Raw genomic sequence first — 13,079 nt, 5'->3', positions numbered from 1 at the left:
CCGGGCTTGTCTGGGTGCGCGGGTGCAACCCCAAGTCCAGCAGAGAGACAATGGCAGCTGCTCGGAAACCCTCCGATGGCGTGTTTCTGACTTTATTCCTGGTGCAGACTCAGAGGACAGTTGGCGCGTAGAAGTAAACTTGAAGAATTCTTTTTCGCGAGACCAGAATTGCCGTCGTGCCCGGTAGGGCGGGCTTGGGAGTGTCTGCCAGAGTAAGAAAAAATAACAAAATGAAGTTAGGTAGGAAAGTGTGTACGTTTGGGGGATAATAAGACTAGATCAACTTTGAATTTATGCAGCTTAATTTTCAGTCATTGGAAATGCATGTGAGAACTTGGTCTTTCTGACCAGGAAAACTGTTAGCTTTGAAGTAGACACTTTAACACTTGAACTTTGTATGTACTTGGCCCCCTAGTGTGCGTTTTATTTCTTTCATTCGAACGGTACATTTGTTGTCAGTAGACTGATTCTGTCCGTGTTTTTTTTCTCTAGGAATTAGCTCTTCGTAGCCAGTTACCGACACTGGACCAGGAAGGTGGGACTCAGAACCCAGTGCCTTCGCCTGGGATGTCTCAGGAGCTGAGGACAATGACGACCACTAGCTCCGATCCCTTTCTTAACAGGTGGGTGAGGGCTGTTCCCGGCCACTGAGAAGGGGAGCAGCTTCAGGAGCGTCGGGGGGGACGCCAGGCGGCATTGCTGTAAATGGCGAGGACAGTGGAACTCCAGGTTCAGAGCCGGCTCCCGTGGGAGGACATGGGCCGCGGGGACCTGGGCACACTTTCCCAGTCACGTGTTGGCTTCTGTCTGTTGACTGACGGTGACTTAACACCACAGAGTCGGCGGGCACGTGCGTGCCCTTCCACGAAAGCAGACGAACGTGGTCCTAAACGTCCTCAGGCCTGCGTTTGAAGGATCCTGGGCAGGAGTTTCCCACATGAGTGTGGGCCCTGCGCTTTCGCTAAAGGAAGTTCAGGGACATGAAACGTAAGGTTGTGCCTTTTGTAAAAACACACAAAGACACTATCAAAGACACTGCTTCAAACTCACGCAGCCCACAGGTCCTTTTCAGTGAGTTCACCCAGATGGGTTTCCGGCAGAAATGTCGGTGCCGTGTATGGAAGCAGGTCACACTCTGCGCCAGGAAAACCATTTACAACTAAGGCTTGACTACGGTTCATTCTTCTGGGTTGCAAGATATTTATGGAATTTCGGTTTTTAAAAATAAGGAACAAATGCTGTCTTGTCTGTGTACTTTTACTTTTGGTTTTGTGTGTGTGTGTGTGTGTGTGTGTGTGTGTGTGTTTAACCAGTTCTAAGCAATGCACTTTTTAAACCATTTAAAAAATGTTTGGTTTAGGAAAGCTATCGTACCGTGCTTTCGGTCAACACCAGCTAAGCTGAAAACTTCGTGATCTTAGAAAAACAACATTTCTCTCATGTGACCAAAATACTTAGTACCGTAGAAATCCCATAGTTTGCTTGGTGGTAAGACTGGCACTGGTGCCCTGCTTCCCAGGCTTGATTTCGAAGGCCATCGAGAATGTATTTCAAGTTTGTATTGGCTCCTTTGACACATCCAGTTTAAAGTTGGGCCAGAAGTTGAGTGTATTTACACAAGATTGCAGTCGTGAACTTAAACGAGGTTAATTTGGAAAGGTTGAAGCCAGAACTTTGTTTTTTCCCCACAAGGAAAATTCAGATCAGTAGAATCCAGGGCCCATTTGGAGACCTGTGTTGGCCCCGGGGTGCAGTTGGACTGTAGGGATGCAGGTGGACGGCATGTCCTTCTGGCAGCTGTTCGTGAAGATTCTCTTAGAACTTCACTGAAGGCTGGGCTGTAGTTTGAGACTTTCCTGGTAAAGGTCACGGGGTGTCCGATCGTCCATGCTGCTGTTGTGGGGGCAGTCCTTTCTCCACTCGGTGAAGTACCCCAGCTTCTAAAACCCGTCTGACTGTAGCATTTCTCTTACAGAAACTGGATGGCTTCCCTGTTGTCTAGTGTTCAATTCAAACGTATCTTAGCTCCAAACACTTGGGACCCCACCTTGCCACCATGCTGACTCTTGTCCCTCGTGTGGCATCCCGTGTCCCCTCTGCCCTGACACCCTCGGAGGTCAGGTTCGTGTCCTCTCCATAGACTTTTCCACACCCCTCTCTTCGCTCTATTTTAAAACACTTTGCTCACTTAACGCCGGAGTGTGATTCGTCACCGTGTTTGTTCACCTCCCTCCTTGACGTCATGAGCCTCTCAGAAAGCATCATTCGTAGGTTTTTATTGTTCCCTCTCTGTCTTCAGGGGCCTGGGCTCAGGCCCATCCCGTGGGAGCAGGTGCCCAGGGAGCATGTGTGAGGTGGCGGGCTGCAGGCCCCAGGAGTGCGGGCTCCTCGGGAAGAGTTGTGCATGGCCCCATGAGTCAGCCCTTTGCCCCCGAGTGCCCTGTGCGTGGTGCGTGCGTGCGCTTTTGGTGGAAGGGAAACCGAGCGTATCCTGAGGGAGGCCTGCTCCAAGGCAGCTGTATCTTACACAGACGGTCTCAGATGCTCATCTGTGATTTCTTGTGTCTTTGTGAGGCTTTTGCGTCTTGCCAGAATCTGGCAGAAGCATCGGAGTAATCCAGCAGTTTCGGGGTGCGGGGTTGGGGGGAGGACAGAGCACCTGCATCAGGTAATAAGGGAGGAAATGTGGGGGGATTGGGTGTTCAACCCCAAGTGACTGTGAAAGCTGGTTTTCATAGCTTTAGGTGGGTTTTTTGGTGCACTTTTGTGTGAGCTAAAGAGCTGCCCAAGTGTCCAGGCATTGAGAAAAGTTACGGTTCACATCCCTGACAGAGACCATCAGGAACCCCACTTTACCATAGATTTTTAAAAATTAGTAGTACCCAGATTTTGCTGTCCATGCCAGCTGCTGGGAGTGCCACGAGCTCAGGGCGATGTTCTGTTCACGCAGCCAGTGAGGAGATCTACAGTACTGTGTGCTCGAGCAGGCAGTGAGATCTCCTACTGGGTGCTCACACAGGCAGTGAGGATATTTAGGCTAGACCCTGTGCTCATACGGGCAGTGAGGGGAGATTGTGTGTTCATGTAGGCAATGAAGACTGACTGTGTTTAACTTCATTAGCCTAAAGTTAAAATCTTGATTCGTGTTTTTCTGTTTTTCCCCAGGGTGTGTGCCCGGTAGTTGTTTTCTTAAATGTGTCCTTTAGCTGGAACGATAAGGGTTCCTGTCTTAAGCTGAGGTGTTTGGGGTTTTTTCCCCTACACAGAAGCAAGGAGATTTGGTTAAGGAAATTCTCACCTTGTCGGCGGTGACTCCGTCTGTTTTGGCCCGGTCCAAAAGGAGTTCTGGTTCTTTGTCTTGGGTTGGTGTTTCCTTCGCTTGAACTCTGCACGAGCTGGGGATCTGAGTGTAGTGCCAACCTGTCTCGCCAGTACCTGGAGTTGCATTTTGATTCGATGCCTGTGCTGTCCCACCTGGGAGATGGAGACCTTGAAATAAGCAGACTGTGTGCACCCGCTCCGCCCCCCTCCCCCCCCCCCACCCCCCCAGACAGAGATGGTGTTGCAGAGAGCATACCTACACAGAGAATTTCTGTCATCCAGGAAACTGTGGCTGTATGTTTTTTTCTTTTCTTTTCCTTAATGCTTATTTCATTTTGAGATAGAGAAAGAGAGCAGAGGAGGGGCAGAGAGAGAGGAAGAGAGAATCCCAAGCAGACTTGGCACTTTCAGCACAGAGCCTGACGCAGGACTCAAACCCACGAACCGTGGGATCATGGCCTGAACTGAAGTCGGATGTTCAACCGACTGAACCAACCAGGCACCCTCTTATTTTCTTTTCTTGCCACCTGACCCAGGACCTTCAGAGTGGTTTGGGTTCCTTAAAGCTGCCAGCTTCAGTCAGGGTTAGCTTGTCTGGGGCACCTGGGTGGCTCAGTTAAGCATCCAACTGTTGCTTTAGGCTCAGGTCATGATGTCACCGTTCATGAGTTTGAGCCCCATGTCAGGCTGTGTGCTGATGGTAGTGCAGCATGCTTGGGATTCTCTCTGTCCCTCCCCTACTTGTGCTCACACATGAAATGTCTCTCTCGCTCTCTCTCAAATAAAGAAACAAACAGACTTTGAAAGAAAAGGATGAACTTGTCTGCCTCCCTTCCCTCCAGGGCTGTGTAAGATCCCAAAGGAGGAGGGGCTCTTTTCTTACGCTGCAGGAATGGTTACTCGTCATCTTGGAGAACCGTGTTTCCATGTTTACCTGGAAATCATTGGAAGCCCTCGTGTTGCTCTGTAACTGTCCTGTTTTGTAGTGGCACCTACCACTCCCGTGATGAGAGTACAGACAGCGGACTGAGCATGAGCAGCTACAGCGTCCCTCGAACCCCTGACGACTTCTTGAACAGTGTTGATGAGATGGACACAGGTGGGTGTGCTTCATTCTTAGCGGTCCATCGGCAAGACATGGCAGGTCTGTCAAGCTGCTGTGAGCAAAGGCAGCTCGGAAGAAAACCGGTTAAGGGGCACCTGCGGGGCTCAGTCAGGTAACCTCTCACTTCAGCTCAGGCCGTGGTTTCGAGGTTCACGGTTCAAGCCCCGCATCGGGCTGTGTGCCAACAGCATGGAGCCTGCTTGGGATTCTCTCTCCCACTCTCTCTGTCCCTCCATAGCTCATGTTCTCTCTCTTTCTGTCTCTCTCTCTCTCTCTCTCTCTCTCTCTCTCTCAAAATAAGTAAATACCCTTAAAAAAATAAAACCAGCTAAAATCCTGAAAACTTGATTCAGATCAAGCCTGCTTTGTTTCTCCATGGCACTTTGTAATCTGTTTCCCAGTTTTCAAATATCCTGGACGACTTAGCTCTGATGACGACTGGTGATGTGACCTATTTTAGCACTTACATATTGAGTTAGCTGGCAAGGCCTTTGAGGATCCTCTCTGATGACTCAGTTTCTTTCTTTCCTTTTCTTGTCTTTTTTTTTCCTTCCCTCCCCTCCCTTCCTTTAAAAAACTTTTTTTTTTTTAAACATTTATTCATTTTTGAGACACAGAGCATGAGCAAGGGAGGAGGGGCAGAGAGGGAGACACAGAATCGGAAGCAGGTCTCAAACCCACGAACTGTGAGATCATGAGCTGAGCTGAAGTCGGTCGCTCAACCGACTGAGCCCCCTGGCGTCCTGATGGCTCATGTTCTTAATCTTGGAGAGAGACTTCTGTCTGCGATCCGCTCGCCCTCTACCGAATGCGATTCGGTGTGCGCCTGCCCCTTCCCTGAGGGTTCTGCTCCAACTTAGGTGTCAGGGGCTCAGAAGACCAGGTGGAAAGACGAGGCTGTGGGGCTCACCTGCTTACTGTCAGAATAGCTGCGGGGCATCTTGCAGGAGCCGATCAAGGAACTGGCGAGCACCGATGGCCCTGGAGTTGGCAGCGAGCGCAGGGCACGCACTGGCCGAGAGACGGAGCAGCCCCCCGGCGGCTCCAGCAGCGGGTTCCCTTGCTGGCGGGTCGCTCATCCAGCTCACGGCTTCAGTGCTCCTGAGAGTGCACCCTGCCACCTTCTTTGCTTCCCTCAGACTCTGGTCCCCCTTCCCGTGCCCACACTTGAGACCCATCTCACGCCCAGCACGCTTCCCCCTCCCCCCTCCCCTTTGCTCTTCTCCAAACCCCTGTGCCCTCCATGCTCTGTGCTGCTTTCCCGGGAGGTATGTGCCCGGGAGCTCTAAGGAATGCGAATGTGGTCATGCTCAAAAAAAGGTTTCCTGGCCAGGTAAATCAGGGAACCCTTAGAGGGAAGGCAAGGGAGGGTTATTTATTCACGGGCTTCTGGGACGCTTGTTTTGCCGTGAGGAACGGGAATCTCCAAGGCCGGAATAGAGTTTTCATCCATCCCTTTTACACTAGTGCTCCCCAGGGTGTAACACTGAATCCCGTACAACAGGAGGATCACAGAGAGAAGTCTCTCTCCAGGTTTAAGATTGCGAGTCATTGGAGAGGGCCCTCAAGTGCCTGGCCAGCTAACTCAGTATTTTAAGTGCTGAAATAAGTCACGTTACCAGTTTTGGTCAAAGAGCGCTTAAGCTGTCCGTGCTGTTTTAAAACCAGGAAAACGTCAATTTCGACCTGCCATAAAGTGTGCTTGAATTCACTCCACACCGTGACTTTTACATTTATCTCACTTAGTGGTTTCTCTCTAGAAGAGCATCCAGTAGCGATGCACGTGTGTGATGTACGTGTTCTTTCTCTTACTGGAGATAGTTTTTCAAGGGATTTCGGTTTTTCCCGTGACCCCTTTCAGTGCTCAGTACATAGTAACAAGCAGTCAAGCTGCGGCTTTAGTATCTGAACCCATGTTGAAGCAAAAGTAAACTTGGCATTATTTTGTCTTCGGTGAGTTGTTCAGCCTGAAATAAACTCTGGGCATCGGTTCGGGGGTGAGTCTGGCGTGTCTGAAGGCTCACGTCGCACAGCTCTGATGTCCGCTTTTTCAAACCCGACTCTCTCCTCTCCGTCCCAATTAGGCGACACTATCAACCAAAGCACCCTCCCCTCTCAGCAGAACCGCTTCCCAGACTACCTAGAAGCCATTCCTGGGACGAACGTGGACCTCGGGACGCTGGAGGGGGACGGGATGAACATAGAGGGGGAAGAGCTGATGCCTAGTCTGCAGGAAGCCCTGAGCTCAGACATCCTCAACGACATGGAGTCCGTGCTGGCCGCCACCAAGCTCGACAAAGAAAGCTTTCTCACATGGCTATAGAGCCCTCAGGTAGACCGAATTCCAAATCTGTGAAGGATCTGAGGAGATGTGCCCGAAATTTCCAGGCATAGCCGGTCGCAGTCCTGTGGCTGATACAGAGAACGATGAACAGACGTCCAGCAAGATTCTCTCACCCACTGTCTCGCTCTTCCTTGTCCGTTGCTGCTGTTAATATATTGCTGACCTCTATCCTAGTTGGCCCTAAAGACTCGAGACTTTTGTTGTTTCTTTTGCTACTATAACTACTGTTCGTTTTGGGGGCTGGGGGAAGTGAGCCTGTTCGGACGATGGACGCCTTTCCTTTTGCCCAGTTAGACACTCGCCCATCACCCTAACTGAATACTCAGACTTGGAACTCGGATGCTTCGTGTCACAGCATTTACTCTGTCAGGCAGTTGTTTCTTCAGCTGCGTGTGGTGTGGCCAGTGGAAAACCACAACTGGCTCGTCTGCCAGGCCAGGAATGTCGGGTCTGATGTTACGTACTTCGCGCGGATTTGATGAGCTAGCTGAAACCGAGGCTGAAGACTGTTTTACTTTCAGTGTTTTTTTTTCCCCTCCTAGTGTTCTCGTTAGTCACATAGTGACCTTGATTTTATTTTAGGAGCTTATAAGGCATGAGAGAGTTTTTTCCATAGAAATATATTAATTATTGCCACATACTCTAGTATAGGTTTGGGTGGGTTTATTGTGGGTTTGCTTCTTGTTTGTTTGTTTCCGTTTTGATTGGTTGGGTTGTGTTTTTGTTTTGTTTTGTTTTGTTTTTGTTTTTGCCCCCACCCCCACCCCCACCCCCCAACCTAGACAAATTACCATAGTAGCGAAGAATCTGTTTATAGTTGTATCTCGGGGCGGCTATTGTAGTGCCTTTGGTAAAAATCTACATTTCCTGATTTTTTTAACATCTTATTTAAATCATGATTATCTGCTCTCTCTATATATACCCACACACACACACTTATAATCTTTGTAATAGTGTGATAGCAGAATGTATCTTTTTTTTTTAAGGTTTCCCTACTTTCCAATTTATTTTAAAATGGTAGTTTTGAATGTATGCATTTAGAATACATGACTAGTAGTTTATATTTCAGAGGTAGTTTAAACCTGGTTGGGGCAGTCTGCAGACATTTGGGTAGTTTAGTATTCTAGAAAGGGCTGTTTTTACGCAGAGTGTTGAGAGGAGCACAGTCTGCCCTCTGGCACACAGTATTGTCTGATGAATTTGAAAGAAGAAAACAAGATAGGGCTTTATTTTCCCCTTGATAATCCCTGGGACTAATTTTAAGCTTTGATGGGAAATCACTGAATAGGTTCATAATATACGTGACAGAGGTAAGCTTTACATAGTGGTTTTCCTTCCTTTAGCTTTGGAAATTTACCTTCGCCCTAGTTTTGGGAGTAAATCCTAGTACCTTAGTTCTCATTTGTAACAAACACATTAAAGACTACATGGAAATATTGCCTACAAGATAGTTCTTAAAAGACTTGCTCCTACTTCTGTATGCTGAGAACTGACCCTGGACAGTACATAGAATTCTGTCGAGGTTGTGAGTTAGCTGGTAAAGTGATCAGATTTAAGAAATGTATATCGGTAGTTGAGTTTAGCAAAGAAATAGAGATGATCCTGATTATACTTTTATTTTTACAGGAAGAGATATAACTAGAGTATGTGTCTACAGGAGTCATAATGGTTTCCAAAGAGTATTTTTTAAAGGAACAAAATGAGCATGAATCAACTCTTCAGTATAAGCTATGAAGGTAATAGTTGGTTGTGAATTATAGTGGCACCAGCTAGCGCCTCTGTGATTAAGGGTCTTTCATTGTTTCTAGAATAAGCCCTTATTTTCAAGGGCTCATGACAGACATAAAAATCTATTTTCCTGGCTAAAACTGTTAATGGAAGATATGCTTGGGAAGATAGATTTTTTTTTTTAATTACAAAATCAGAGTATTTTGACCCTTCAGTTTAGAGGAGAGCAGAAGTCAGGAGTGAGACATTTTAGCTTAAGTACCTCCAGTGCTCAAACATGCAGTCGCTGTGCTGTACATAATGATCCTTAGGTTGATCATTTGCAATTACTGGATCTAAGGGTTTTATTAAGAAAACAACAGAAAGAGTAAATCTTGACTTACCTGAGGGGAAATGGCCACTGTGCAGATTCACTGATTTTTTTTTTTTAAGAGCAATAATGAAATTGTACCTGGAATGCATAATTGAGTAAATGGACGATCCAGCATGTTGTTTTTTCTCTTGTGCTGAAGGTCAGAGCTACTCGGAAGGCACTCCCAGCTTGCCAGTAAGCTGCATCTGAAACAGCCACAGAGTAGGCTTAGGCCCGGGGGCGGGGGGCGGGGGGGGGGGGCATGGCAGGGGTCTCGAGGACTCAGTGGGACCTTGGTAGAGGACTTGATGAATTTCTTTTTCTTCCGTAAAGACTGGTCTTGCAACTCGCTGTCATTAAAGGTTGTTGTTCCTAAAGTTTCAGTCACTTCAGTACAGCCACAAAACAGGAATAGGAGTTCTTGTCGCCTCGACTTTAGCTCGCCGGTTACACCTTGGTGCTGAGGCACCTGACGGCCGCCATATTTGACCTTGTCATGCCCTCTGTACTGATGACCTGACAGAGACCTAGGAGTCCTTCCTCTGATCACAGCGTTGACGTGGCCTTTCTTGTTGTATGTCCTCGTTCCTAACGTAAAAGTGTTTAAGTGCTTCCTGGTTGTATCGGGTAGCGTCGGGATAAGATTTTAACTGGGTATTCTTGAATTGCTTTCACAATAAACCAATTTTATAATCTTTAAATTTATCAGCTTTTTACATTCTGTGTTCTTTTCAGTTAGGGCTTCTTAGAGCTACTCACACTTGATGGAACGTGTTGATTTGGGGTTTCAGATTTTCCAAAGCACTATGTGTGGTCATAACTATTTTCTAATAAATATAGTGTCTTTTTTAAAAAAGAAAAAAAAGCATTAAGGAAGTGACTTTATATACAAATAATATTGTTTCAAGTATTCATATTAAATAGGTGCATTTTATTGGGAGTTTGGCAGAAACATTGAAAAATAACGGTAATTGATTGTAATTCATAACCCACACCAGTGTTGACACTCACAGTGCAAAAGCGAGAAGCGGTGTCCAATGACTGACAGGTGCGGAGTGTTCACATCTGAGAAGTGAGTACTCAGATGTATTTTATCTCCGGCAAGCATGTTTTTGTAAGGGTTGTGGGTGTGCCTATCTTGACAGTTGTCTTCTGTATCATGAAAAGTATTCTCCACAATTTAAATGTTTTATATTAGAGAATTCTTTAACGCACACTTGTGAAATGTACATATATAGTACCCATTACCTTTTTGTTATCTGTTTTAGATGTAAGAGCATGCTCAAATGTTAGGTACTTACATAAATTGTTACATTTTTTTTCTTATGTAATACTTTTTTGTTTATGTGGTTCAAATATATTCTTTCCTTAAACTCTTCTTTGGTGTTTTTAACAATTAATATATTTAAGACCTTTTGGCTTCTTACTGGTCTTCCAATAGAGCAAGTCCTAACGACAAGGAAATATAAAGTGATTATACTTGTGACCAGTAGACACGTTAAACTTAAGGCTGGTTTGGCTTTTGGACCTTTTGAAGCGTGGATGTCATTCTTTGGGTTTTTGTTTGTTTAATTTTTTTTAATGCTTCATTTATTTTTGAGAGCAAGAGAGACAGAGCATGAGCAGGGGAGGGGCAGAGAGAGAGGGAGACACAGAATCCGAAGCAGGCTCCAGGCTCTGAGCTGTCAGCACAGAGCCCGACACGGGGCTCGAACTCACAAACTGCGAGATCATGACCTGAGCCGAAGTCTGAGCCACCCAGGCGCCCCTGGACGTAATTCTTTGAATTTTATGTTGTGTGCTCTTCTCATGGACCATGGCCATTGTTGGTGGTGTTCAGAAGAAACTGAAAGGAGCTTTATGTAGTCTTTCAGAATAGCCTTTGGTTTTTCTTTCTCCACGGTATTTTCTCATGGTCTCCAAAATTTAACACTTAGGTTAATGAAAATTATTAGTTATTGTTTTATAAATAATAACATTCACAAATTTAGGTGGTAGGTCCTGAACTTTGAATAAGAAGTAGATGTGATTGTCCTTGAAAATGATTTATTTTCTGTGCTTGTGTATGTAGTAATATCTTTCAGTTAAACTGTCACACATCAGTCTTGCGGAGGGAAATCCGAAAACTTCATCTTTTGTTATGTGTAATTTCTTTACAGTGGAGGAATCCTAATTTTGTGGCCCTGGAACCTTAGCATCCCCCTTATCTTGTCCAACGTGTCGTGGTTGTGCCTCTCAGTTCAGAACTGAGCCTCGTGTGTGTAGCATGGCCTGACCCCCGGGGGCTGCTCTGAGAGGGCATGCACTTGCCGGACAGCTGGAAGCCCAGTGATAGAAGTGCTGCCCTCACTCTGCGTCCTCTGGGTCCTAATTGTACAATCTTTAAATAGTTGGTTTAGTGAGTGTGTGTGGCACAATACTCAGGAATATATTAATTTGGATGTGGGAAGAAGAGCCTCTAGGGGGAGAGCAAGGGTGTGCCTTCTAAGTGTTTGGGGAAGGGTTCGGTGTCTTACTGAGAACCTGATGTGCAGTAATTTACTTTTTTTTTTTTAAGATAGACCCAGAACTACAGTAAAATATGCCAGTAAGCGAATTGCTTAGCTGGTGAACAGAAAAATGGTTTTCCAGAGAAAGAAAGAACAGTAACTAGTAAGCCTACGTGATGACCACGGGAGTGGTCAGTAGACCTGTGAGTCCTGTTCAGTGCCCGCGGCCGCCATCCTGTCAGCTGAGGTCCTCCCCGAGGACCCCATCACGTCTCCTTACCTTCTGCGAGAACAGCCAGCCATCCCTGACCTGGGAACCACAGGTTATGTTAGCTTTATATTCAGTTTTGTAAGTCTGGCTTGCCAGGTAAATTTGTGTGCTGTGGGGAACCGGCCGCGTGTCGTCTCGCTTCACTCTTTGGACACGGAGTTGCTCTGTGTCCCTGATCACAAGAAACTTCGTAAAGGTTTGTCTTTTTCAATTAAAAATCTAATTAATTAGAAATGAAATTGAAATTGAATTCCATGATATCTCTTACTGCAGTTTTTCCGCATCACACATGGAGTGTTTTTGGCCATATTATCTGGATACAAAAAACTATGTAAAATTGATAACTTCCTGAGCGTAAACACAGCCAACATAATACGGTCACTGTTGAAAACAGGTGCAGAATAGAGGCATGGGCGAAACAAGGTGGCATTTTTTTTTTTTTTCACTTTTTTTTAACATTTATTTCTGTAGGAGAGAGAGAGCATGAGCAGGGGAAGAGCAGTGAAAGAGGGAGAGAGAGGGAGGGAGGGAGGGAGGAAGACACAGAATCCCAAGCAGGCTCTAGGCTCCAAGCTGTCAGTACAGAGCCCAATGCCCTGTGAGACCATGACCTGAACGGAAGTCGGACATTTAACCATCTGAGCCACCCAGGCGCCCGCCCCCAAAACAAGATGGTATTAAGAAGAGATTATGAATTTTAAAATCTGCCATATTTTAGCAGAAAACAAACTTCTGGACCAGGATACCTGACCTCCAAGCTGCTAGGAACCTGTTAGAAGTTTAGAAAACAACAACCAGAAAAAAAGGGAAAAAATTGATTATCCGCCTGCTATTCAAAGCAGTATTTGGAGATACCCGAGCCAAGAGCCTGCTTTGCAAAATCCCTAAACAGCTAATCTGGTGCTTAGAATGCCTTTCCCAAAAGGGGGGAAACTATTAAAAACTAGTTTCTCTAACTTTGTGATTAGTTAGTACTCCCAGTGGATGAGTGGATAGGTCTTGATTCTTAGTAAAAGGAACTTCTTTAAGAAAAAAAAGAAAATAGGATCTAAAGCAGGAGGACACCCTTAGTTAGCATGATATTGAAGCCTGCTGGCTTCTTAGGGTAGGATACACCTTTACCCGCATACTTCTTCCTGCCTCGTCCCCATGTGTATTTTATGATGAAACTAGTTCCTGTGACCTCCACAGAGTCTACGAGTTAAACAGCACCTCTTGGATGTAGTTTTCGTTGTGGGATATTAGAAACCACGTCTGAGTCCCTTTTAAGGCCCTTGGTCCAGTTACAGAGCAAGTTCTTGGGTTATAGGGATTTGCACGGGCTGAACAAGATGCTCCAGCTGACTGAAAGTTACTCAAAGCCGTGGATCAAGTGGCAGGATCTGAGGAAAGGTCATCTCAGGAACACCCCTACAAGCTACCGAAGGCTGCTGCTCCAAGCCAACATCGTGACAAGTGGCTGGAGATCG

The 13,079-nt window shown here is 46.2% G+C and overlaps 1 protein-coding gene across 8 annotated transcripts in view; it reads left to right on the top strand.

The window, feature by feature from the left end:
* Positions 1 to 10,228, top strand: part of YAP1 (Yes1 associated transcriptional regulator) — a 111,989-nt gene extending 101,761 nt beyond the window's left edge. For all 8 annotated transcript variants that reach the window (XM_086679275.1, XM_086679279.1, XM_086679276.1 and 5 more), the window contains 3 exons: positions 493 to 623; positions 4,308 to 4,420; positions 6,511 to 10,228. In XM_086679275.1, the coding sequence (XP_086535401.1) occupies positions 493 to 623; positions 4,308 to 4,420; positions 6,511 to 6,749 (483 nt within the window). In that variant the 3' untranslated portion in view covers positions 6,750 to 10,228. The remainder of the gene's footprint in view (positions 1 to 492; positions 624 to 4,307; positions 4,421 to 6,510) is intronic.
* Positions 10,229 to 13,079: the final 2,851 nt, after the last annotated feature.

This window comes from Puma concolor, chromosome D1 (assembly GCF_028749965.1).
Source record: "Puma concolor isolate L17-30 chromosome D1, mPumCon1.1.hap2, whole genome shotgun sequence".
In the NCBI taxonomy this organism is placed as follows: domain Eukaryota; kingdom Metazoa; phylum Chordata; class Mammalia; order Carnivora; family Felidae; genus Puma; species Puma concolor.
This window is presented reverse-complemented; position numbering and strand designations above follow the sequence as displayed.